Here is a 23155-nt window from a genome sequence, read left to right on the forward strand (position 1 = left end):
AACATTTGACCTGGACACAGGGGTATCAATGACCCTTGGTCATGAAAGGGTTAATTAACCCCTTAGTGACCAGCCCATTTTAGGCCTTAATGACCAAGCTATTTTATTCGTTTTTCTATAGTCGCATTCAAAGAGCTATAACTTTTTTATTTTTTCGTCTACATAGCTGTATGAGGACTTGTTTTTTGCGGGATTAGTTGTGCTTTTTAATAGCACCATTTTTGGGTACATATAATTTTTATATTAACTTTTATTAACCTTTTTGGGGGGGGATTATAACAAAATTCCGCCATTGTTCTATGCGTTTTTAAATTGACGCCGTTCACTGTGCGACGTAAATAACATGTTACCTTTATTCTATGGGTCGGTACGATTACGGCGATACCACATATGTAGAGGTTTTTTTATGTTTTACGACTTTTGCACAATAAAAACACTTTTGAACTAAAATTATTTGCTTTTGCATCGTCGCTTTCCAAGAGCCGTAACTTTTTTATTTTTCCATCAATGTAGTGATTTTTTGGGCTTGTTTTCTGCGGGACAAGACGTAGTTTTGAATGGTACTGTTTTGGGGTGCATGGGACTTATTGATTCATTTTTATTATGACTTTTTTGGGGGGCAATGGAAAAAAATTGCAATTTCGCCATGTTTTTTTGCGTTTTTTTTTTTACGGTGTTCACCTTGCGGTTTAAATTACATATTAACTTTATTAATGGAGTCATTACGGTCGCGGCGATACCACATATGTGTACTTTTTTTTTTTTCACTTTTACTAAATAAAACCACTTTTTATGGGAAAAAATGATTTTATTTTTTTACTGTTTTTACTGATGACTTATTTTATTAGTCCCACTAGGGGACTTTACTGTGCGATGTTCCGATCGCTGCTATAATGCTTTGGTATACTTCGTATACCAGAGCATTATTGCCTGTCAGTGTAAATCTGACAGGCAATCTGTTAGGACGTGCCTCCGGCGCGTCCTAACAGGCATATGTCCAGGGCAGACATGGGGGCTTTTATCAAGCCCCCGGCTGCCATGACAACCCATCGGAGACCCGCGATTGCATTCGCGGGCTGCCGATGGGTGACAGAGGGAGCGCACTCCCTTTGTAAACATAGTTAAATGCCGCGGTCGCTATTGACGGCGGCATTTAACGGGTTAAACGGCCGCGATCGAAGTAAACGTTGGAGCAGGAGCTCAGCTGTCATCAGACAGCAGAGCCCCGGCTCCTGCCTGCACGGGAGACCCGTGCAGGACTTAGACTAGGCTGACGTGAAAAGGCGTCAGCCTAGCCTAAAGCCCATTAGTGACTCACGTGAAAAGGCGTATTGGTGGTCACTAAGGGGTTAAAGTCTGTAACCAAAATAATTGAATATATCAGTCAATACTCACCTAATAATCCCAGGCACCTCAGTGCCCCAAGGGACAGGACCAGATGTTGGGAGAACAAAACGTCCATTAGAGTTTTGAACTTTGTCTTTCAAGAATATAGAAACCTACAAAACAATTAGAATGACATGAACAAACAGAAAACAAAAATATCAATACACAGGCCACCATATACAATACTACCCTTTGATATGAGGCCATTATGCAAAAATCTGTGTTATGTATATATCAGTCACTTCAAATATAGGATTATATATTTAGATTTATAAGCATAATAAACATTTGAACCGACCATCAAAGCCACATCATGGGCCAATAATTAATCCTTGATGACGTTATTGGTTATTTATGCATATTTAAAAGATTGATATGGCCTCCAACATTAGGCAGCGCAGTGTCACATACAATGTACCAAGTATATGTGATCAATGATCCTGCCTTCCTTTGTTTTGCAGTATCTTGGCCTCGGCATGTGATCGAAATTTTCGGATATCCTCCCCGCAGCTATTTATAATAGGCTGGGTAAACACATATAGGTGTTTTTCAGGTCTGATAGATTAAAGTACGAGTATCGCGAAAAAAATTTTTTTTTATATGTTATTGGTTTTTGTTTGATATTTAAATACATTTTATTTATTTCTGTTGTTGTGTTGTACTTTTTACGTTTTTATTTCTTTTACTTCTCTATGAGGGCTGCCATTTTTTTTTCCATCTCTGTGTGTGTCGATTAACGACACATACAGTGATGGAATACGGCACACACATCCCCATAGAGAATGCGAACGGGAGCCGTTCCATCCACTATAGCGTACGCGGTCTGTATGGGAACGGCGCATGCGCCGCTCCCACACAGTCCAAATGTAAGGTCTTCGGCCGAGCGACGTCCGGCGCCATTTTCTTGTGGACCGGAAGCCGCGGCAGGACAGTAAGATTACTACTTCCAGTCGCGGCTTCTGGACTTGTGTTCTAATGCAAGCACTTGGAGCGGAGGGAGCAGACGGACCGGAGGGAGCGGGGCCGGCAGGAGCAGGTAAGTTATGTCTGTTTGTTCGTGTTTTAGTGTGTGATTACTACTGTATGTAAACCTACTACACTGTGTGTTAGCTCAAAAAATGGTGACACACAGTGTAGGAGGTTTGACTGTTCAATCCCCTCTTTTCTCCTGGCACTAGCCAGGATGAGGGAGGGGGGATTCTGTGAGCTCACTAGAGCGAGTGAGTTTTCTCAAATTTTGCAGCATAAAGCAATGTGGTTGCTTTACCACATGCCAATGCTGCAATTTTGGGAATTGCTCCATCTAGTGACCAGCACTGGGAAATGTTATAAATTATAATCTAATTTATAATATTTACTGACTTCAGAAATTTTTAAAAAAATTAAAACAATGTGCAATCACGTATACACTAAATGTTTAACAAAAAAAATAAAAATTCTAGCGACACATTCCCTTTAAGTATTGTAAATGAGTTCACTTCTTGAGATTGTAGGATCTGACTAGGCTGCCTGGAGTTTCATCCATGGGGCATGCTAATAGAGGGGTATTCCAAACGCACACATTTATGGCATTTCCCCAGGATATTCTATAAATCTGTGATAGGTGCGGGTCCTAACTCTGGGATCTGCACCTGTGTGGAGCTCAGCGGTTTCCATAACTCTCATGGATAGAAATCTCAATTTATTCTCTGCCTGGGTGCAGTGGCCACCTCACCAGAGGGGACAGGGTTGGGGAACCACGTTCTCCACAAAATTACGGGTCCCAAAACCTATTACACTGTTACAAACGTGTGAATTGGGAATACCTCTTTAAAAAGATTTTTCAGATGTCCTGTTTATACACAAAGAAACCACAGGTTCTATGTCCAGCCATTAAAATGACTACAGCCGAGCTCCCATTCATGCAATTAATTACGCTATGAGGATGCAGTACTCTGGCTGTGAGTGGACCAATCATGGACGAGACCAGTAGTAGGGGCGGAGAACAGATCAATAATACTCAGCAACACCTCCCCGCCAGCGGGTCTTATCATAGACGGTCGTGTGTACCTCCCAGGCTCTATGGCTTTGCGCTATAGTCTCTGTGGGCGAAACGCCTTATAAAAGTTATGTTAAGGTAAAGTGGAAGGCTAGCTAGATGAAGCAAAAGGAAAGTACACATTCACTCTCACTTTTGTAAGCCCCTATCCGTAGATCACCGCTTTTCCTCCTATATTAGTGCTATTCAGAATTGTCAGCGAAACAATGGATTAATATATGTGAAACAGGGTATGCTAAATATTTTAATTGGAATAATAACGGTGAACTTGTATTTAGATTGTTTCCACTAAGGCCCCGTTCACATGCTGCAGAAAATTTCTTGCTGACTTTTGCATGTAACTTATTTCAAGCATGCTACTTATTTACGCATGAAAAATCCGAAGACTAGTCCAATTGAATGACAATAAGGCTAATTCTTTTGCCGCTCTGCTGCACACAGAAACGGCTCGGATTTCTGCCGCGGATTATGCAGAAATTTGTTTCGGATTTGCCATATTCCTTTGACGCTAGTGATAATTACTTACCCTAATGTGCATGTCCTGGAAGAAGATCAGCAAAGTTTGCCTAATAAGCTGAAACTCACCAGCAGGCAGACAGTTATACATCTGGAGGGAAAAATAACACGTTTAATATTTTTCCAATGATGTGAAAAAAAACTTGAATAACACTAAGTAACTAATGTAAATCTAGGGCATTCACAAAATGTCACCAAAAGTTCTATTGTGCATGATCTATTGTCCAGTTCTGACATTCAGTAGTTTTCGCATATAAAAACAAAAACTCAAGCTGCATGTGCTTTTCACGACTACGGAGAAAGAAATCCACAGCAAGAAACCCAGAGCGTTGAACTACAGACAGGACACATTCTATATACACCTTGAAATGTACCTAAATTTTCAGGTGACTTTTTAGAATATGATGTCAAATGTGTCTACATGAGGAATAACATTATTTCTGGCCATTATATAACTTGTGCCATTATTTAGCAGTTTCCCCTCTGCAGGCTCTATCGCCAATTCTCAGTTTCCCTCAGTTTTTCAAGTTGCAGAAGCATGGAGAAGATTATACAGCAGTAATGAGCAGTGTAGCTGTGAATCCGGCACTGGGGTGACATAACTAGAAGGCCAGGGCTACGCCTAAACTTTTTTTAATGCTACTTATTGATTTTAACTATTGAGCTACAGCTGTAGTCCAATTAAATACATTGGAGGCAATTTATTATGGCTGGCCTTTTTATATGCCAGTGTTAATCTAAAGAAAGTTGGAGTAAGATGCGACTATTAACCCTTTCCCATCGCTAATATGCCTACTTACGTCGGGAAAGGGTTATTAAATATGGCGCCCGCTCAGAAGCCGAGCGGGCGCCATAGCCGCCGGGTCTCTGCTGTGTTGCACAGCAGAAACCCAGGGGCAATGCTTGCGATGAGAGATGTTTCATGTTGCATTTAACCCATTAGATGCAGGTGTCAGATGTGACCAGCAGTTTTTACTGCCCCTCTCACTACTTGGCCGGTCACCGGCTCACATGCTGCGAGATCGCGGGAGCCGCTGTGCTTCTATAACAGCTGGGAGCCTTCTGAACGCTCCCAGTCCTGCTATAGTAAGATTTCTATTGAGAACTGCCTGTGGCAGGTCTCAATAGCAATGCACTAATTTTGTGATATTGCAGTCTATGGCATATGTGTTCTAATGATCGCAGGTTCAAGCCCCACAGGGGCGCTTTAAAAAAAAAAATTTGATTACTATTTTTAAGTTAAAAAAATAATAAATAATATCTAAAAATGCAAATCACCCCTTCTCCTTAGATCACATGTAAAAAGAAACAAAAATAAAACAAACACATTAGGTATCCCCAGGTTCAAAAAAGTCTGAACTATAAAAATATGCTATTCCAATACGGTGAACGCCGTAGCAGGAAAAAAGATAAAAAATCCAAATGGCTGCTTTTTTGCCACTTCAACCCACCAAATTTTTTTTTATAAAAAGTGATCGAAATGCCAGACATTCCCCAAAATCGTATTAATAAAAACTACATCTTTCCACATACAAAAAGACGCATAACACAGCTCTGTACACAGGAAAATAAAAAAGTTACGGGGATCACAATTTGGCGATGCAAAAAAGTTTCTTTGAAACGTTGACATTTTTTTTTAAAAAGGTACTAAAACTTAACAAAAACCATAGAAATTTGCTATCACCATGATCGTACTGACCCACAGAATAAAAGGTAGTGTGTCATTTTCACTGTACAGTGAACACCGTAAAAACGAAACCCATAAGAAAATGTAGGAACTGCTGTTTTTTTCCAATTCCATTACATTCTGAATTTTTACAGCTTCCCAGTACATCACACATAATATTAAATAGTACAATTTATCCTGTAAAATATAAGCCCTAAAATGGCTGTGTTAACGAAAATTTTTTTAAAATGAATGACTTTTTGAAGACGGGGAGGAAAAAACGAAAGCATAAAAACGAAAATTAGTCTAGCCCTGAAAGGGTTAAGCCGTGCATGGCTCTTGATAAATTATGGTGCATCTCTGGCTGTCCTTGCTCCAGAAAAATGTCAAATCTACTCCAACCATGAGCCAGTGTGGATTTGCCAGTTTTCTGGTGTAAATATATAGTAAATATATTGGGCCACGGTGGCCCCGTCCACTGGCATAGAGGGCTTTATCAATTTCCACCATTGAGTTGCAGGCAGTTTTGTGGATTGCAGTTGTCACTCAATAGTTAAAATCAATTAGCAGTACTACAAAAATTCTCAGTGTAGCCCTGGCTTTACGAGCAGCTACGGCATCTGTCTGAGTCTCACACTCTGTTCCTGCTCCCCATATATGGACAGTAATATCAGGCGCTTCCCCAGAGACGGAGTCTCGGAGCAGAGCCGCTGGCGCTCTGCCTGGGACTCTTTCTCTCCTCCTGACATCACTGTCCATATATGGACAGTGATGCCATGACAACAGCAGCGTCAGCACCCGGAGGCCGAGTGGGACACCCAAGTGTAGTGGGCCCATGCACTTGCCCGGATTCGCCAGGTGCTGACACGGGCCCTGATTTAATATATATAGGTTTTACTTTAATTTCTGCAGTGAAGTATAAACCGTCTGACATTTTCTTCTTCTCTGGGAGGTACCAACATGTGGATGGTAAAGTGGAGCCTTGTGTTCAGATCAGGCCAGGATTAGGGGGTAAGCGAATCAATTTAATTTCACCACTTTGTTGATTTGCCAGGCCATAGAATACAGTTGGAGAACAGATTCACCAACTTTTCTTAGAAATGTGAAAATGCAAGACTGACTAACTGGACTATTGTAAAGGGAAAAAAAAAGAAAGACTAAACATTTAATTATCTTTCGTTTAACCCCTCCTCTACGTAAGCACTCATTGAAATAAACCATCTTACTTCAATAAGCTGCCGGAAAGTCTCATCAACTTGGTTCAAAATGCTTGGAGAGTCCCGGATGAAGTCTCTGATGGCATCCATGTGGTTAAAAGTAACTAACAAGATATCTTTGGGGCGAGGGCACAACAGAACTTGGTACTTGAAGGCCATAGTCATTAGGTCATAAAGCTGTTTGATAAAGCAGAAGACATCATAGTATACTTAAACAGAACATGATGAGGATATTAAAGAGGCTCTGTCACCAGATTTTTAAACCCCTATCTCATATTGCAGCAGATCGGCGCTGCAATGTAGATAACGGTAACGTGTTTTTTTTTAAACGAGCATTTTTGGCCAAGTTATGACCATTTTTATATTTATGCAAATGAGGCTTTCTAAAGTACAACTGGGCGTGTATTGTGTATGTACATCTGGGCGTTTTTACTTCTTTTACTAGCTGGGCGTTGTGACTAGGAGTGTATGATGCTGACGAATCAGCATCATCCACTTCTCTTCGTTAACACCCAGCTTCTGGCAGTGCACAGACACACAGCGTGTTCGAGAGATCACGCTCTGACGTCACTTCCTGCCCCAGGTCCTGCATCATGTCGGACGAGCGAGGACACATCGGAACCAGAGGCTACAGATGATTCTGCAGCAGCATCGGCGTTTGCAGGTAAGTAGCTACATCGACTTACCTGCAAACGCCGATGCTGCTGCAGAATCAAATGTAGCCTCTGGTGCCGATGTGTCCTCGCTCGTCTGACACGATGCAGGACCTGTGAGTGACGTCACAGCGTGATCTGCCAGAAGCTGGGCGTTCTGAAGAGAAGTGGATGATACTTCTCGTCAGAACGCCCAGCTAGTAAAAGAAGTAAAAACGCCCCGATGTACGCACATAATACACGCCCACTTGTACTTTTACTTTTAAACACGCCCAGTTGTACTTTTGCAAGCCTCATTTGCATAAGTACAAAAATGGTCATAACTTTGCCAAAAATGCTCGTTTTTTAAAAATAAAAACGTTACTGTAATCTACATTGCAGCGCCTATCTGCTGCAATAGCAGATAGGGGTTGCATAATCTGGTGACAGAGCCTCTTTAAACACGCCCAGTTGTACTCTAGAAAGCCTCATTTGCATAAATATAAAAATGGTCATAACTTGGCCAAAAATGCTCGTTTTAAAAAAAAAACAAAAAAAACACGTTACTCTGATCTACATTGCAGCGCCGATCTGCTGCAATACGAGATAGGGGTTGCAAAATCTGGTGACAGAGCCTCTTTAAGTACAATTGGGCGTGTATTGTGTGTTTACATCTGGGCGTTTTTACTTGTTTTACTAGCTGGGCGTTGTGAATGGAAGTGTATGATGCTGACGAATCAGCATCATCCACTTCTCTTCGTTAACACCCAGCTTCTGGCAGTGCACAGACACACAGTGTGTCCTCGAGAGATCACGCTGTGACGTCACTTCCTGCCCCAGGTCCTGCATCGTGTCGGACAAGCGAGGACACATCGGCACCAGGCGATAGAGGCTACAGTTGATTCTGCAGCAGCATCGGCGTTTGCAGGTAAGTCGATGTAGCCTCTGTCGCCTGGTGCCGATGTGTCCTCGTTCGTCCGACACGATGCAGGACCTGGGGCAGGAAGTGACGTCACAGCGTGATCTCTGGAGAACACGCTGTGTGTCTGAACTGCCAGAAGCTGGGTGGTAACGAAGAGAAGTGGATGATGCTGATTCGTCAGCATCATACACTTCCATTCACAACGCCCAGCTAGTAAAACAAGTAAAAACGCCCAGATGTAACGAACACAAAACACGCCCACTTGTACTTAAGAAAGGCTCATTTGCATAAATATAAAAATGCTCATTTGCATAAATATAAAAATGCTTGTTTTTGAAAAAAAAAACACAAAAATGTTACTGTAATCTACATTGCAGCGCCGATCTGCTGCAATACGAGATAGGGGTTTAAAAATCTGGTGACAGAGCCTCTTTAAGTATGCGGACAACTCAATTACAGTCCATGTCTAGGAAAGTTTAGCTTAAATTCCCACACAGCTCAGCAAAATGAAGACCCCCCCCCCCCCACACACCTTGTCCATACTTGCTTGGTTCAGTCTCATGATAGACGCATGGGCAAGGCGGTCAAATACTGTCCTGAGGGCCTTTTTGGAGTACAGCTCCTGAGGCTTAAATAGCTCTTCCATAAACTTCTTATTAAACATGGTGGTGATGATATCATTCATTACTGCAATACAAACAATAATAAACAAGAATAAGTAAAATCGCTCCAATAATACGGTATGTAGTAATACTGTAGTATAAAAGCAGAAACATCAGTGAAAGTTATTCATACCCTCTGGATATATATGAGAACATTCCTGTCAGTTATAGCTTCTCCTGTCTGTTCTCCCATTGATACGTTATTCTGAACACATCCAAACACAAGAAGGTATAAAAAAATAGCACTGGGCAACATCAGATTTTTTCCGACGATAAACCAGACTGAATGTCCAACTTCACAAAACCAGCCACATAGTATCCCCTTATAGAGTGAAGCACATGGTCTTTCGTGTTCAAATTTGAGTGCTCTATGCTAGAGCTGGGATAAGTGGAATATACGTCTATAGCGCTCTACGGACATATTTTGTATATAAGAAAGGCTTCTGCTCTTATGGCTTCTTTTTATTTCAGTCAATGATCAAACATTTTAGACAACGCTCCAAATGATAAACGCACAAGAAATTTACGGATACTGTGTAGTGAATATAAAAACCATGAGTCTCATGTATCAAAACTTTCTCACAGAGAAATTGTCGATCGCGCTGTTCCTGGCCGTTTAACCACTTAGATGCAGCGGTCAATAGTGACCGAGGCATCTAAGCCGTTAGAAAGAGGAGGTGGCCCTCTCCGACAAATTATCACCAATTATTGCCAATGGTGGTCATGGCAGCCCGAGGGCCTAATGAAGGCCCCTAGGTCTGCCCTGTTTCTGCCTCTGTTAAGCCCTGCCTCTGGGGCTTAACAGAAGCCTGTGAAAACGAAAATGCACTGCAATACATTAGTACTGCAGTGTACTGAATCAGCGGTCTGACGATCGCTGGTTCAAATCCCTACGGAAACTAAGGAAAAACTGAAAAAAGATAATTAAATAAAGTTTTCAGTCGTGTACCAAAAAAATCAAATGAAAAAGAAAGTTAAACCCCCCCCCCCTGTTTTCCCATTTTAACCTTCTCGATGAACGCCGTAAAGAAAATAAAAATTAAAAACGCACAAATTGCTAGTTTTTAGTCACCTTAGCTCTTCAAAAAAATTTAATAAAAAGTGGTCAAAAAGTTATATGTACCCCAAAGTGGTACCAATAAAAACTACAACTTGCCCCGCAAAAAATAAGCCTTCACTCTGCTCAATCGATCGAAAAATTAAAATTTTATGGCTCTCAGAATATGGCATCACAAAAAAATTATTTTTTAACAAATAGTTTATTTATAAAAGTGGTAAAACATTAAAAAAATATAAATTTGGTATCACCATAATTGTATCAACCCATAGAATAGTGTGAACATAAAACAAAACTCCCCAAAATATGGCGCAATCACGTTTTTTTTTTACCCATTTCAACCCACAAATATTTTTTCTTTTTCCTAGTATATTATATGATACATTGAATAGTGCCATGAAAACTATAACTTGTCCCGCAAAAAAACAAGCCCTCATACGGCTCAGTCGAAAAAAAAAAATAAATAAATAAAAAAAAAAAAAAATTATGGCTTTTGGAAGGCGGGGAGGAAAAAAACAAAAGTGAAAAAACGAAAATTGTCCGTGTCATTAAGGGGGAGACTTTTTTTTAATTTTTTATAAAGCTTTATTTTCATTTTTTATTTTGTCCCACTAGGGGACTTGAAGCAGCGATCGATTGATCGCTTGTATAATGCTTTGGAACACATAGTATTCAGAAGCATTACAAGTGTTACACTGACAGGCAACCTAACAGGCAGATACCTGGGGGCCTTTGTTATGCTGCCATGATAACTCATCAATCGCAGGGCGCTGATGGGCCTTCCCTCTGTCAAAGACATTCAATTCCGCAGTCGCATCAAGGGGTTGGACTCCCGGGGTGGGAGTTATCTCTGAGCCCAGCTGTTGTGGAAGGACGATGGTTGTGTATTACAGCCGTGGTCCTGCTGCAAATCATGTGGGCACAATAACACTGCCCATGTGATCAGAGCACCGTAATAGTACGGCACTGATCCTCTGAGGAATCCTGCCGGCGCTGCACTATTAGGGCTTGTCTAATTTCTGCAGCAATTCCGTAGAATCTAGCAGGATTTTCGCCACGGAAAAACTGCATCATGTCCTCCGTTTTTTACTGCAGAAATTGGTGTGGTTTTTGCAATGCTGGGATATGGTGACATCTCCTCTGAAAAACGCAGCAATTCAGTCCACTTTCCGCTACAGGAAATATGCGGTACGAAAAATATGCACTGCAGGTCAATTTCTGGTCGGAAATTTTACGCAGCATGTGGATGAGATTTGTTAAATGTCGCCTACTTTGCTGCTACTGTATTCTGATCAAAAGCGATTGCTGCATCTAGGTGGCTTCTAGCCTGTCGGCAACCCTGATGGTTGCCATGGGCGCGGGTGTCAGCTGTTTGTCACAGCTGACATCCTGCTCTAACGGCCAGGAGCTAGGCTCAGATCCGGCCGATTAACTCCTTAGATGCAGCGATTGCTGCATCTAGGTGGTTAGATCGCACCCTATGGTTGGTAATGGCAACCGTAGCCTAACAATGGCTTCCTAGTACGGAAGCCTATTTGGCCCCGCTGGGAGGCGAAGGCTAATAGGCTTGCTGTCAGTGAATAGCTGACAGCTCTAATACACTGCACTATGTAGGTAGTGCAGTGTATTAGAATAGCGATCAGGGCTTCATGCCTTCAAGACACCTAGTGGGACAAAAAAAAAAAAAAGTTAAAACAAGTTAATAAAAATGTTGTAAAAAAAAAATAAAAGTTTCACGTTAAATAAACTATAACAGCCTTTTTTCCCATAATAAGTCTTTTATTATAGGAAAAAAACGGAAAACATAAAAAAAAAAAAAAGTACATATATGTGGTATCACCATGTCCGTAACGACCTGAACTATAAAACATATCACGCTATTTTACCCGCACGGTGAACACCGTAAAAAAATAAAAAACAATTACAGAATCGCTGTTTTTTATTCACTACCCCTCCCAAAACAAAAAAAAAAACAAAAAAAAAAAGGGATCTAAAAGTTGCATGTACCCCAGAATTATAGCATTAAAAACTACAGCCCATCCCTCAAAAAACAAGCCCTCCCACAGCTTTTTTTGACGGAAAAATAAAAAAATTCCTGGCTTTTAGAATATGGCGATGCAAAATGTGCAACGTTCCAAAAGCGGATCCGATTTTTTATTTATCAGTGCGACACGGGCCACAGATCTATGAATTATTTATTTACCCCATTATTATACCCTCTTATTTTGCCCTGATGTACTCCGCACAGATTACATATGCCCCCACATTATAAACTGAAATACCAGCAAACCCCAAACAGAACTACTACCAAGCTACATCTGCGTGCCAAAAGAAAAATGGCGCTCCCAAACTTCTGAGCCCTGCAGCGTGCCCAAAAAGCAGTTTGCATCCACATATATGGCAGCGCCATACCAGGGAGAACCTGCTTAACAGTTTGGGGTATTTGTCTTCAGTGGCACGAACTGGGCACAACATATACCTGTGGAAAATTGCAATTTTCACCATCCACTGAGCATTCATTTCTAATAAAATAAATAAAAAAATCTGTGCGGTCAAAATGCTCACTACACCCCTTAAAAAATGCCTTGAGGGGTGCAGTTTCCAAAACGGGGGTCACTACTTGGGGGTTTGTTTTACTATTTGACGCTAGAGCCCTCCATTGTGGGCCAATGCTGCGAAAATCACCAAAATAGGCCTCATATGCGCATTTGCTCTTTCACTCCTAAGCCCTGTCATGTGTCCAGGCAAAATATAAATGCCTTTAGGGGTGTAGTTTACAAAATGGGGTCACTTCTCAGGGTTTTACACTATACTATGGTACCTAAGGGAGCTTTGCAAATGCGACATGGCGCCTGTACACCAGTTCAGCAAAATCTGCGCACTAAAAGCCAAATGGCGCTCATTCCATTTTGAGCTCTGCCATGTGACCAAACAGCCGTTTAGGGCCACACATGGGGTATTGCTGTACTCGGCAGAAATTGGGTAACAAATTGTGTGTTGTTTTTTCTCCTATTCATTTTCACTGCCTCATTCTAATACAATTATGAAACACCTGTGGGATCAAAATGCTCACTACACCCCTAGATGATAACCCTGAGGGGTATAGTTTCCAAAATGGAGTGACTTCTCAGGGGTTTCTACTGTACTGGTACATCAGGGGCTCTGCAAATTCGACATGGCACCCAAAAAACAATCAACCAAAATCTACATGCCAAGTAGCACTCCTGCCATTCTGAGCCCTGCAGTGTGTCCAAACAGCAGTTTATTACCATTTATGGGGTACAAACGTTTTGGTGCTTTTTCTCCTTTATCTATTGTAAAAATGAAAAAATATGAGCTAAAACTACATGTTATTAGAAGAAATTTTGATTTTCAATATCACGTCATAATTCCCATAAATTCTGCAAAAAACGTGTGGGGTCAAAATGTTAACTATACCCCTAGAAATATTCCTTGAGGGGTGTAGTTTCCAAAATGGGTCACTTTTGGGGGGTTTCCGCTGTTTTGGTCCCTCCAGGGCGTTGCAAAAACGACATGGAACTGAAAACTATTCCAGCAAAATCTGCTCTCCAAAATTGAAAAGGTGCTCCTTCCCTTGTGGGTCCAAACAGCAGTTTATTACACATATGGGGCATTACCGTAATCGGGAGAAGATGCTTTACAAATGTTGGGGTGCTTTTCCTCATTTATTCCTTGTAAAAATGTCTACGTTTTTTCAGAAAAAAGTAGATTTTCATTTTTTTACAGACTAATTCCAATAAGTTTAGTAAAGAAACAGTGGGGTCAAAATGCTAACTATACCCCTAGATACATTTCTTGAGGGTGTAGTTTCCAAAATGGGGTCACTTTTGGGGGGTTTCCACTGTTTTGGCACAAGACCTCTTCAAACCTGACAAGGTGCCTAAAATATATTTAAAAAAAAGGCAGCCCCAAAATCCACTAGGTGCTCCTTTGCTTCTGAGGCCTGTGTTTCAGTCCATTAGCACACTAGGGCCACATGTGGGATATTTCTAAAAACTGCAGAATCTGGGCAATAAATATTGAGTTGCATTTCTCTGGTAAAACTTTCTGTGGTATAGAAATTTTTTTATTACCAATGAATTTTGGCAAAAAAATGAAAATGGTAAATTTCCCCTCTACTTTGCTTTAATTCCTGTGAAACACCTAAAGGGTTAAGAAACTTTCTGACTGCTTTGAGGGGTCTAGTTTTTAATATATAAGGCCCTTAAAGACACTTCAGAACTGAACTGGTCTCTCAAAAAATAGCCTTTTGACATTTTCTTGAAAATATAAGAAATCGCTGCTAAAGTTTTAAGCCTTGTAAAGTCCTAGAAAAATAAAAGGACGTTCAAAAAACGATGCAAACATAAAGTAGACATATGGGAAATGTTAACTAGTAACTATTTTGTGTGGTATTACTATCTGTCTTACAAGCAAATACATTTAAATGTAGAAATTCTCAGAATTTTGGGGTTTTTCACAAATAAACATTGAATATATCGACCAAATTTTACCACTAACATAAAGTACATTGTCACGAGAAAACAAGCTCAGAATCATTTGGATACATAAAATCATTCCAAGCGTTATTACCATATAAAAGGACACGCTTGATTTGAAAAAATTGGCTCTGTCCTTAAAGAGGCTCTGTCACCACATTATAAGTGCCGTATCTCCTACATAATGTGATCGGCGCTGTAATGTAGGTGACAGCAGTGCTTTTTATTTTAAAAAAATATCTATTTTTACCACTTTATTAGCGATTTTAGATTTATGCTAATGAGTTGCTTAATGCCCAAGTGGGGGCGTATTTTTACTTTAGACCAAGAGGGCGTTGTACAGGGGAGTGTATGACGCTGACCAATCAGCTTCCTGCACTCCTCTCCATTCATTTACTAAGCGCATAGGGATCCTGCTAGAACCTTATGTGCGGTCTTATACTAACACATTAACAATACTGAAGTGTTTAGACAGTGAATAGACATTCCACGGGATGTCTATTCACAGTCTCTGCACTTCGTTACTGTTTCTGTGGTAGTTACAGCAGAGGACGCGTAATCTCGCGAGATTACGCGGTAAATAACAGGTTACAGCGAGATCACGCTTCCTCTGCTGTAACTACAATAGAAACAGTGACGAAGTGCAGAGATTGTGAATAGACATCCCGTGGAATGTCTATTCACTGTCTAAACACTTCAGTATTGTTAATGTGTAAGTATAAGACAGCACATAAGGATCTAGCAGGATCCCTATGCGCTGAGTAAATGAATGGAGAGGAGTGTATGATGCTGATTGGTCAGCGTCATACACTCCTCTGTACAACACCCACTTGGTCTAAAGTAAAAATACGACCAGTTGGGCATTAAGACACTCATTAGCATAAATCTAAAATCGCTAATAAAGTGGTAAAAATAGATCGTTTTATTAAATAAAAAGCATTACTGTCACCTACATTATAGCGTCCATCTCCTGATGTAGGAGATAGGCCACTTATAATGTGGTGACAGAGCCTCTTTAAGGCCAAAACAGGCTGTGTCCTTAAGGGGTTAATAACCAGTGGCAGACAATGAGATTTATATTGAATAAACCTTGGTCTATCCTGCAGATGGAACCAACGTTAGTAACATCTTTACCCAAATATCCTCAAATGACAGCAAGGAGGAGTAAAAACCTTAAAGACATACTTGTTAAAAGCCATTATGTACCTAAACAACGGAGTCCCTTCTCCTCCAGGGGTCCAATTCAGGGCTGTTACCCATGCGGTGATTGCCTGTGTGATGTTGGCACATGCCACACAACCACTTTCGAATCTGTTAGGAACTATTTAAAATCTTACACTACATATCGTGTAACACTACCCATGTGAATTAGGCCTCATGCACACGACCGTAGCCGTGTGCACGGCCGTGATTTTCGGGTCGGCCGGCTGCGGACTGTCAGCCGCAGGCCGCCCGCAAATCGCGGGACATGCACATGGCCGCCGCCATTGTTTTCAATGAGCCCGGACCGCAGAACCGGGCCGTAATAAGACATGCCCGTTCTTTCTGCGGTCCGGGCTCCCGGGCCGTGCAAGGACCGCAAAAACTACGGTCGTGTGCATGGCCCCATAGAAAAGAATGGGGCCGCAATTCTCCCGTGGATTTTTGGGGGAATTGCGGCCGCAAAAACACGGTCGTGTGCATGGGGCCTTACTATGCGATCTGTGGTTGCCCTAAAGTGTATGTAGGCCTGACGTCAAGACAACTCAGAATCCGAATTAGAGAGCATATGCGAAACATCATTGCTGCGAAAGACCTAACTATTGAAAACAATCCCCAAACACTTTAAAGCGTGGGGGATCGATAGAGTACACTGTGGGGTCAGAGGAGGTGATGTGAGGACTCTATTGGCCCAAAAAGAGTGTAGGTGGATTACTACACTTGGTACTATGACCTCTAGTGGTCTTAATGAAAAATTAAGCTTTGCTGCTTTCGTAGGAGTTTCTCTGCCATTCGTTTTTAATTATTCTTTTACACACTAATGCCCTGTTTTGTTTCATGCCCAGTTTTTATTCTTAGATGCTGTGATCTCATTTTTTCCTGACCGCACAGTGTGTGATTCTATGACCTCTATTATGGACCTATTCAGATCCAGTCCGATTTGCAGCCAATGAATATAAAGAAATCCCTTGTCTCTTTGAACATTACAATGTTATAATGGTGGATTGTTGTAGTGGAATGTTATCCCTTGTAGAACACCTGTTTACTTAATTTCTCACGTGACTCGTTACCTCACTTGAAATAAGGATTCCGTTATAATATGGTTTTAGTCTGTACATCATCACTTATGTTACTCTGCACACGATTGCCTTTATATACTTACAATCTAAGTTCTTTTTTTGGGGTTGCGCATGTGCAGTGATGCGAGGTGCGGAGTTTCCCTTCTGGGCAACGCTCTGTGCGCTCTGCGCCACCTCCCTAGTGACGCATCCTGGGAGCTGCGCATGCGAGGCAGAGCCCGATGACCCAGGATGTTTTTTCTCGCGGTACCTCGACTTAATCGCATGCATGCGCCGTTGACCAGGTCCCTCATTGGTCGGATGTGCATCACCTGAACATTTTATTGTATTATTTAAACTGGGCTGGAACATATCTTTAGCACCCCTCGAAAAAGCTGTATACACGAAACGCATATCGGGTCGCTTCTGTTCCTTTGGGCCACTTGGATACTGCTGACACTCATGAGTAAGGCATGCCAGTGTAATATCCGTGGTTTGTGAGCACGAACTCCTTCCATCCAGTCGATGCCCTTCTCTCAAAAGATGTCTGCACATACGGCCGTCCTGCTCCACAGTGACCACCAGGGTGCACTCACGAGCTCAGTCCAGACTTAAGAAGTCAGAGCGCACGCATGTTGGTGATTGAGCTAATTTCTCCAGAGCACCCTGGGCTATGAGAAGGTCCCAGCCCCATCCTCCCACGCCTGAGCTTTGTTGTTGTATTCCAAGTCTGTCTTGCAAATGGTCCCCTAGTTTCCTGCTCCCAGTGCTCCCTGTATCCTGATCTAGTGCCGTGCTGTATACCACACCTGTCCTGCTTCTCCACGCCTGACGTCTACCTGCTGCCTAGTTCCTGCCAAGCGTGCCTTGCAACTGTCCGAGCTGCCACAGGTACCCTATATAAACTATAGACTCTGCGCCCTGTTGGCCAGCTGCCATACCGCCAAGGCAGTATGGTCCAGTGGGTTCACGAACACTACGTGACAGCCAGGTCATATTATTTATGACCTTTATCATTAGTACCATGTACTTCTAATCCTGCATATACAGTGGAGGAAATAAGTATTTGATCCCTTGCTGATTTTGTAAGTTTGCCCACTGTCAAAGACATGAACAGTCTAGAATTTTTAGGCTAGGTTAATTTTACCAGTGAGAGATAGATTATATAAAAAAAAAAAAAAAGAAAATCACATTGTCAAAATTATATATATTTATTTGCATTGTGCACAGAGAAATAAGTATTTGATCCCCTACCAACCATTAAGAGTTCAGCCTCCTCCAGACCAGTTACACGCTCCAAATCAACTTGGTGCCTGCATTAAAGACAGCTGTCTTACATGGTCACCTGTATAAAAGACTCCTGTCCACACACTCAATTAATCAGTCTGACTCTAACCTCTACAACATGGGCAAGACCAAAGAGCTTTCTAAGGATGTCAGGGACAAGAGCATAGACCTGCACAAGGCTGGAATTGGCTACAAAACCATAAGTAAGATGCTGGGTGAGAAGGAGACAACTGTTGGTGCAATAGTAAGAAAATCAAAGACATACAAAATGACTGTCAATCGACATCGATCTGGGGCTCCATGCAAAATCTCACCTCGTGGGGTATCCTTGATCCTGAGGAAGGTGAGAGCTCAGCCGAAAACTACACGGGGGGAACTTGTTAATGATCGCAAGGCAGCTGGGACCACAGTCACCAAGAAAACCATTGGTAACACATTACGCCGTAATGGATTAAAATCCTGCAGTGCCCGCAAGGTCCCCCTGCTCAAGAAGGCAGATGTACAGGCCCGTCTGAAGTTTGCAAATGAACATCTGGATGATTCTGAGAGTGATTGGGAGAAGGTGCTGTGGTCAGATGAGACTAAAATTGAGCTCTTTGGCATTAACTCAACTCGCCGTGTTTGGAGGAAGAGAAATGCTGCCTATGACCCAAGGAACACCGTCCCCACTGTCAAGCATGGAGGTGGAAACATTATGTTTTGGGGGTGTTTATCTGCTAAGGGCACAGGACTACTTCACTGCATCAATGGGAGAATGGATGGAGCCATGTACCGTCAATTCCTGAGTGACAACCTCCTTCCCTCCACCAGGACATTAAAAATGGCTCGTGGCTGGGTCTTCCAGCATGACAATGACCCGTAACACAGCCAAGGCAACAAAGGAGTGGCTCAAAAAGAAGCACATTAAGGTCATGGAGTGGCCTAGCCAGTCTCCAGACCTTAATCCCATCGAAAATTTATGGAGGGAGCTGAAGATCCGAGTTGCCAAGCGACAGCCTCGAAATCTTAATGATTTACAGATGATCTGCAAAGAGGAGTGGGCCAAAATTCCATCTAACATGTGTGCAAACCTCATCATCAACTACAAAAAACGTCTGACTGCTGTGCTTGCCAACAAGGGTTTTGCCACCAAGTATTAAGTCTTGTTTGCCAAAGGGATCAAATACTTATTTCTCTGTGCACAATGTAAATAAATATATATAATTTTGACTATGTGATTTTCTGTTTTTTTTTTTTTAGATAATCTATCTCTCACTGGTAAAATTAACCTAGCCTAAAAATCCTAGACTGTTCATGTCTTTGACAGTGGGCAAACTTACAAAATCAGCAAGGGATCAAATACTTATTTCCTCCACTGTATGCATTACCTACAGTGCTATTGCTGTGGCATTAATTTGTATATTTATGTGGCCCTTATACAGTCCAATCACGTTTTTGGATCCTTTGTATATTTTATATGCCCTCATCGTTTAAACTTCGGCAATAAAATTTATATTTTTCTAATTTTCTATTTAAATAGTAGTGTCTGACTCCTGTTTCTCAGTTGTAAGTTGTGGCCTATTACTGCACAGGGGAAAAAGTGTCAATCAGCTGGAAGGTAGGGGGGCGTGAATATACAAATATACTTGGACTCATACGTGCGGCGCGTCACAAGTATAGGTTCCATATACTCCTAAATGACTTAACATTAAATAATAAGGGTAATGCCACATGGAGCGGCCCTGACAGGGCCACGACACAGCCAACAACCGCGCCAGCACCATCTCCGGTGCAGCTGTCAAATAACCAGTTAATGGCTGCACATTATTGCGGGTAACACGGCCCTTTACCTGAAAAATCGTGCGGCCATAAAGGGTGTATTAATTAATGGCTGCACGATTTTGCAGGTAAAGAACCGCTTTACCCGCAATAACGTGCGGCCATTAACAAGCTATTTGACAGTCGCACCGGACACTGTGCCGACGCGGATGTCGGCCACGTTGCAGACTGGTCAGGGCCACTTCGTGTGGCCTTACCCTAAGTGACACCATGTTGAAATCGGCGTGTCTGTCACTTCTTAATGCTGCCTTTAGACAGGACAGCATAGATACAGTTAGGTCCAGAATTATTTGGACGGCGACACAAGTTTTAGCATTTTGGCTGTTTACCAAAACATATTGAATATACAGTTATATAATCAATATGAGCTTAAAGTAGAGACTCTCAGCTTTAATTTGAGGGTAGTCACATCCTAATTTGAGGAAGGGTTTAGGAATTACAGCCCTTTAATATGTAGCCATCTCTTTTTCAAAGGACCAAAGGTAATTGGACAATTATCTCAAAAGCTATTTAATGGGCTGCATGGGCTATTCCCTCGTTTAGGGTCGGGTTCACATCAGCGTTGGCTTTCCGTTAAGGATTCCGTCGGAGGTTTCTGTCAGATGAACCCCTCAACAGAAAGTCAAACGGAAACCTTAGCTTCCGTTTGCATCAACATTGATATCAATGGTGACGGAAACATTGCTAATGGTTTCCGTTTGTCACCGTTCCGGCAGGTTTCCGTTTTTTCAACGGAATCAATAGCGCAAGTCAACGGAAACCTGCTGGAATGGTGACAAACGGAAACCATTAGAAATGTTTCCGTCACCATTGATATCTGTCACGTAGGGTTCGTGGAACCCCTCAACGAAAAGCCAACGCTGATGTGAACAGGCCCTAATCCATCATCGATTAAGCAGGTGAAACGTCTGGGGTTGATTCCAGGTGTGGCATTTGCATTTGGAAGCTGTTGCTTTGAACTCACAACAACATGAGGTCAAAGGAGCTCTCAATTCAAAGGGAAACAGACCATCGTTTGACTGAAAAAAGAGATAACACAAATGTTAGGAGTGGCCAAATCAACAGTTTGGTACATTCTTGAAAAAAAGGAGCACACTGGTGATCTCGTGAACTCCAAAAGGCCTGGACGTCCACGGAAGACAACAGTGGTGGATGATCACAGAATCCTTTCAATGGTGAAGGAAAACCCTTCACAACATCTACCCAAGTGAAGAACACTCTCCTGGAAGTAGGTGTATCAGTATCTAAGTCTACCATAAAGAGAAGACTTCATGACAGCAAATACAGAGGGTTCACCACAAGGTGCAAACCATTAATCAGCCTCAAAAACAGAAAGACCAGATTAAACTTTGCCAAACAACATGTAAAGAAGCCGCCCAGTTCTGGAACAACATTCTTAGGACAGATGAAACTGTACCAGAATGATGGGAGGAAGAAAGTATGGAGAAGGCTTGGAACGGCTCATGATCCAAAGCACACCACATCCTCTGTAAAACATGGTGGAGGCAGTGTGATGGCATGGGCATGCATGGCTGCCATAGGCACTGGGTCAGGTGTGTTTATTGATGATGTGACTGAAGACAGAAGCAGCAGGATGAATTCTGAAGTGTTCAGGGATATACTTTCTGCTCAGGTTCAACCAAATGCAGCAAGGTTGATTGGACGTCGCTTCACAGTACAGATGGAAAATGACCAAAAACATACTGCGAAAGCAACCCAGGAGTTTTTAAGGCAAAGAAGTGGAATATTCTGCAATGGCCAAGTCAATCACCAGATCTCAACCCGATCGAGCATGCATTTCACTCGCTTAAGACAAAACTGAAGGCAGAAAGACCCACAAACAAGCAACAACTGAAGACAGCTGCAGTAAAGGCCTGGCAAAGCATCACAAAGGAGGAAACCCAGCGTTTGGTGATGTCCATGGGTTCCATACTTCATTGCCTGCAAATGATTCTCTACAAAGTAAATAAAAAAAACATTTTATTTATGGTAATTTTAATTTGTCCAATTACTTTTGAGCCCCTGAAATGAGGAGGCTGTGTAGAAAAATGGTTGCAATTCCTAAACGTTTCACAGGATATTTTTGTTCAGCCCCTTGAATTAAACCTGAAAGTCTACATTTCAATTACATCTCAGTTTTTTCATTTCAAATCCAATGTGGTGGCATGCAGAGCCCAAATCATGAAGATTGTGTCACTGTCCAAATAATTCTGGACCTAACTGTATCTCACAAATACACTTTAACGTCAAAACTGGCTCAGAACGTCTGGCTGAAGCATTTTTGGCCAAAAATAACTAAATTTAACAAAAAAAACGCCATCGAACATGCAAGTTAACGCTGAACCCAACCTAAAAAGAGGTTCACATAGGAGACAAATGGTGAAATGAATGCAAGGAGGCTTTCCTGGTCAGTGTGTGATAGGTGTGACGGCAGAGTGACATAAATATAATCCTATAAGGGGGCAGAGCTTGCCGAGTTAGTGAAACATCAGAGGATCATTTACCAGTCACATACGATGCGGAATTTTGTGCAGGGATAGCAGTTTTCCTGCCTCCTCACAATTTTCAGTGGGTGTCTGATATTATGGCGATGCAGAGAGGGGTAATGAAACAAACGGATTTTTGCGCACGTATAAATGTGGTGCTTGAAGAATAATAATTATTTACCCCAAAAATGGGCTCTGAAGTATAAACGCAACAGTGGGGTATATTTATAACAACTTGTGCAAAGGAGAATTGCTGGAGCTGCCTGCAACCATCAGTCAGGCTCCTGCTCTCATTTTCAAAAGGGCCTCAAACAAATCAAAGCTGGCATCTGACTGGATGCTATTGACAACTGCGCCATTGTTCCTTTGCTCTAGATAACTCTCCCTAGTGTGTTATCACATCCATGTTTTGGTCTAAAGAGAAAGGGGGAGATTTATCAAAACTATTGCAAAGGAAAAAGCAAAGTCGTTGCCTATTGCAACCAACTAGATTCCACCTCATATTTCAGAGGCCCTCTACTAAATGAAAGCAGTAACATGATTGGTTGCCATGGGCAACTACTTCACATTTCCTTTGCGCTAGTTTTGATAAATCTCCCTCAAAGTGTGAATCACAAAGGGAAATAGCCCAAGTATAGGATGATAACGTTATTGGATTTACGGAGAAATTAAAAAAAAGCTAATTGGTGCGGTCCGTGCAGCTGGATCCTC

At 41.9% G+C, this 23155-nt stretch overlaps 1 protein-coding gene across 5 annotated transcripts in view; it reads right to left on the bottom strand.

The window, feature by feature from the left end:
• Positions 1–23155, bottom strand: part of OSCP1 (organic solute carrier partner 1) — a 48387-nt gene that overhangs the window by 13411 nt on the left and 11821 nt on the right. For all 5 annotated transcript variants that reach the window (XR_012881469.1, XM_075853271.1, XM_075853272.1 and 2 more), the window contains 4 exons: positions 8910–9064; positions 6833–7000; positions 3951–4031; positions 1396–1499 (listed from right to left, as the gene is read on the bottom strand). Coding sequence is in view for 4 of the 5 variants with exons in the window: in XM_075853270.1 (XP_075709385.1) it covers positions 1396–1499; positions 3951–4031; positions 6833–7000; positions 8910–9064 (508 nt within the window). In the remaining variant the exon portion in view is untranslated. The remainder of the gene's footprint in view (positions 1–1395; positions 1500–3950; positions 4032–6832; positions 7001–8909; positions 9065–23155) is intronic.

Source organism: Rhinoderma darwinii, chromosome 2 (genome assembly GCF_050947455.1).
Source record: "Rhinoderma darwinii isolate aRhiDar2 chromosome 2, aRhiDar2.hap1, whole genome shotgun sequence".
NCBI classification, from domain to species: domain Eukaryota; kingdom Metazoa; phylum Chordata; class Amphibia; order Anura; family Rhinodermatidae; genus Rhinoderma; species Rhinoderma darwinii.